General features: G+C 53.3%; 1 protein-coding gene across 1 annotated transcript in view; it reads right to left on the reverse strand.

The window, feature by feature from the left end:
- Positions 1-905, reverse strand: part of ADAM12 (ADAM metallopeptidase domain 12) — a 298,271-nt gene extending 297,366 nt beyond the window's left edge. Inside the window, exons 1-2 of the mRNA XM_023533770.1 lie at positions 900-905; positions 718-802 (exon numbers count right to left, since the gene is read on the reverse strand). Coding sequence (XP_023389538.1) covers positions 718-802; positions 900-905 — 91 coding nt within the window. The remainder of the gene's footprint in view (positions 1-717; positions 803-899) is intronic.
- Positions 906-1,622: the final 717 nt, after the last annotated feature.

The following is a 1,622-nucleotide window of genomic DNA, read 5'->3' on the forward strand; positions in this document are numbered from 1 at the left end:
CGACGGGGCGAGGAGGCCTGGACCACGGCGGGCCTTCCAGGCAGACCTGGGGGCTCATCTGAGTGCCGTGAGAAGGCGTTCTAGAGTTTTCGAGCGGAAATAGCGGGTTCAGATTGGAAACCTTCTCTGCTTGAGGATGGAGTGCGCGAAGGCTGGAGAGGAACGGAGGGCTGAGAACCACAGGGCGAAATACTACGCTGAGCATAGAGAACATAATCGATAAGCATTTCCAAACCACAGTGGGGACACCGGGTGAACAGCTGCCATGCCCCAAGCCCCCTTCTCATCCCTCGTCAGTTTAACTCGTTCAAACCTCGCGACCATCCCTAGGATGCCCATCCCCATTTAATACGTAAAGAAATGGAGGCACAGAGAAATTAAGCAACTTGTCCACAGCCAAACGAATCGTGAAGCCGGGAGGCCAGCCACACGGCCAAGTTCTAGCGCCTGTGCTCTAGCCGCACGACGAGCATAAATGAGCGGTCACTCCGGCCAGGAGACAGCTGGGACCAGACCCGAACGCCCTCCCGCACCCGGCCACCCGATCGCTCCGTCGTGACCACGCTGACCACCCCTCTGACCACGCTGACCACCCCTCTGACCCCTGCCGCGTGCCCACCTCCGTCCCTCGTCACGCTCCTTGCATTTGCTGTCCCTTCTGCTGAGAAGACTCTACTCTCCACCCCTTCTTTGCGTGACCCCCATTTCATGACTCACGTCTCGGCTCCGATGTGGCCAGGACAGAGGGGCTCCCGAGGGAAGCACCCCTCCCCCAGCCCCAGTTTCTCCCCAGCCCTCCTTTCTCAGTATTTATCAGTACCGGAACTTGTCTTATTTGTCCTTCTGTCTGCCTCCATCACCCCGCCCCCAATCTAAGGGGCCTTGTCTGTCAAACTCACTGCCATATTCTCCTGTGCAAACAAGTGTTTAGTTAATGAATGATTACCAAACAAAGGAAAAGCTTCCACGGCCTCGCGATTGTAACGACATAGGGAGGGGGGCCGGGGCTCGCTTCTGGTCTTGGAGGTTCTCACAGGTGATTTCTAGCTCACCCAGATATGTCTGGTCCCCGGCAGGTCCGTGCACAGAACCAAACCCACATGAGTCTTATATACATAAGCCAGAATTCTAGTTTACTTATTTTTAACGAGAAAGAACTGGCAAGGCCACCAGAATCCTCGTCTAAGGCATTTTGTTCATTATCTTCCCAGCAGGAAATCTTTTCCGAAAAGCCAAATTAACATCAGAACAGAGAACTAAGAGGCCATAATAGGAATTGTCATCATGGCAGCTTGATATTCCCTTCTCCACTGCGGCAGCCAAGGCGGAGTTAAACCTCAGTGAGAGCACCTGCACCCCATACGAGTGAGCGCGGGGCTGACGGTCTGAACTTGACCGCATTTTCTATAGACTCGAGTTCTCAAAAGCTAGCTCTCAAGCACTTACTATAAACTCATAATGGAGTTGACCCTCCTAACGCCACTGAGAACACTCCATCTTTATGAGAAAAACGCACTTTGAGTTTTAACTCGGGGAACAGTTTACGGACCTGAAACCCCACGTGTTTTCATGAGAAAATACATTCAGAATTCCAAAACGCCACGCCAGAGGGGCGCATGGCA

Source organism: Pteropus vampyrus, unplaced genomic scaffold, assembly GCF_000151845.1.
Source record: "Pteropus vampyrus isolate Shadow unplaced genomic scaffold, Pvam_2.0 Scaffold111, whole genome shotgun sequence".
Classification (NCBI taxonomy): Eukaryota; Metazoa; Chordata; class Mammalia; order Chiroptera; family Pteropodidae; genus Pteropus; species Pteropus vampyrus.